At 49.8% G+C, this 2,500-nt stretch overlaps 1 protein-coding gene across 1 annotated transcript in view; it reads left to right on the forward strand.

Moving 5' to 3' along the window:
• LOC105911261 (thrombospondin type-1 domain-containing protein 7A-like) overlaps positions 1–2,500 on the forward strand; it is a 13,070-nt gene that overhangs the window by 9,994 nt on the left and 576 nt on the right. The window contains exon 4 of the mRNA XM_031586165.1: positions 2,147–2,500. This exon is cut by the window's right edge and continues 576 nt beyond it. Coding sequence (XP_031442025.1) covers positions 2,147–2,246 — 100 coding nt within the window. The 3' untranslated portion in view covers positions 2,247–2,500. The remainder of the gene's footprint in view (positions 1–2,146) is intronic.

The raw sequence follows: 2,500 nt of genomic DNA on the forward strand, positions 1-2,500 counted from the left end.
CCGTTCTGTCCGGAGAACACACATCTCTGAGTGTTGAAACCAGCGTCTCCTGCCTCGGAGAACACACACTCTGAGTGGTTGAACCAGTCGTTCTCTCGGAGAAACACACACTCTGAAGTGTTGAACCAGCGTTCTCTCGGAGAACACACACTCTGAGTGTTGAACCGCAGCGTTCTCCTCGGAGAACACAACACTCTGAAGTGTTGAACCAGCGTTCTCCTCGGAGAACACACACTCTGAGTGTTGAACACAGCGTTCTCTCTCGAGAACACACACTCTGAGTGTTGAACCAGCGTTCTCTCGGAGAACACACACTCTGAGTGTTGAACCAGCGTTCTCTCGGAGAACACACACTCTGAGTGGCCCGGGGTTGAACCAGCGTTCTGTCGGAGAACACACACTCTGAGTGTTGAACCAGCGTTCTCTCGGAGAACACACACTCTGAGTGGCCCGGGGTTGAACCAGCGTTCTGTCGGAGAACACACACTCTGAGTGTTGAACCAGCGTTCTCTCGGAGAACACACACTCTGAGTGTTGAACCAGCGTTCTCTCGGAGAACACAACACTCTGAGTGTTTGAACCAGCGTTCTCTCGGAGAACACACACACTGAGTGTTGAACCAGCGTTCTCTCGGAGAACACACACTCTGAGTGTTGAACCAGCGTTCTCTCGAGAACACACACTCTGAGTGTTGAACCAGCGTTCTCTCTCGGAGAACACACACTCTGAGTGTTGAACCAGCGTTCTCTCGGAGAACACACACTCTGAGTGTTGAACCAGCGTTCTCTCGGAGAACACACACTCTGAGTGTTGAACCAGCGTTCTCTTCGGAGAACACACACTCTGAGTGTTGAACCAGCGTTCTCTCTGGGAGAACACACACTCTGAGTGTTGAACCAGCGTTCTCTCGGAGAACACACACTCTGGAGAACACACACTCTGAGTGTGGATCCACTGGAGGAACCTTGACTGCATGAGGGCGCAGGCACTAACCTTAGGCTTGGCTGCAGCACACACACACATACACACCTCACCCTCCACACACACACACACACACACACACACACACACACACACTGCATGAGAGCGCAGGCACTAACCTTAGGCTTGGCTGCAGCACACACACACATACACACCTCACCCTCCACACACACACACACACACACACACACACACACACACACTGCATGAGAGCGCAGGCACTAACCTTAGGCTTGGCTGCAGCACACACACATACACACCTCATCCTCCACACACACACACACACACACACACAGACACACACACACATACACACCTCACCTTCCACACACACACACACAAACACACACACCTCTCCCTTCACACACACACACACTGCATGAATTCTAACAGTAGCCACTAGATGGCAGCCGAGCTGTGCTTTTCGCTATGTTGAAGCATTCACACACACACACACACACACACACACACACACCAACCACACACACACACACACACACACACACACATTTATAAATCTGAGACATGTGGAACATCTGAAGAGAACAAACACTCCTGGCCAGCTGTGTGCAGATGTTTCCATGTTTAGTACAATGTTCCCATTTTTAAATAAGACATTATGATTTATATAGAACTTATAACACCAAGACAAGTAAGACATTATGATTTTATATAGAACTTATAATACCAAACATTATGATTTTATGTAGAACTTATAATACCAAACATTATGATTTTATATAGAACTTATAACACCAAGGTCATGGAGGGGTCACATCCATTCAGTGTCACACAGTAGACTAGAATGTTCCATTTGACCATCTGTGTGTGACGGGTTCCTCTTCTCTCTCTCTCCCTCCTCTCTCTCTCTCTCCTCTCTCTCTCCCTCTCCTCTCTCTCTCTCTCCCTCCCTCTCTATCCCTCTCTCTCTCTCTCTATCCCTCTCTCTCCCTCTCTCTCCCTTCTCTCTCTCTCTCTCTCTCTCTCTCTCCCTCTCTCTCTCTCCCTCCCTCTCTCCCTCTCTCTCTCTCTCTCTCTCTCCCTCCCTCTCTCTCTCCTCTCTCCTCTCTCTCCTCTCTCTCTCTCTCTCTCCTTCTCTCTCTCTCCCTCTCTCTCCCTCCCTCTCTCTCTCTCCCTCTCTCTCTCTCTCTCTCTCTCTCTCCAGTAAAAAGCCAAGGAAGCCTCAGAGACGACATCACCACCATCACCAGAACAACCGACTCAAACCCCTCACGCTGGCCTACGATGGAGACGCCGACATGTAGACACACACACACACACACACACACACACACACACACACACACACACACACACACACAGACTCAAACCACTCATGCTGGCCTATGATGGAGACGCCGACATGTAGACACACACACACACACACACACACACACACACACACACACACACAGACTCAAACCGCTCACACTGGCCTACGATGGAGACGTGGACATGCAGACACACACTCTCACTTCCTGTTGCTAATACTATCTTAAGTCTGAACTAAAACATCTAC

The sequence above is a fragment of the Clupea harengus genome, chromosome 19 (assembly GCF_900700415.2).
Source record: "Clupea harengus chromosome 19, Ch_v2.0.2, whole genome shotgun sequence".
NCBI classification, from domain to species: domain Eukaryota; kingdom Metazoa; phylum Chordata; class Actinopteri; order Clupeiformes; family Clupeidae; genus Clupea; species Clupea harengus.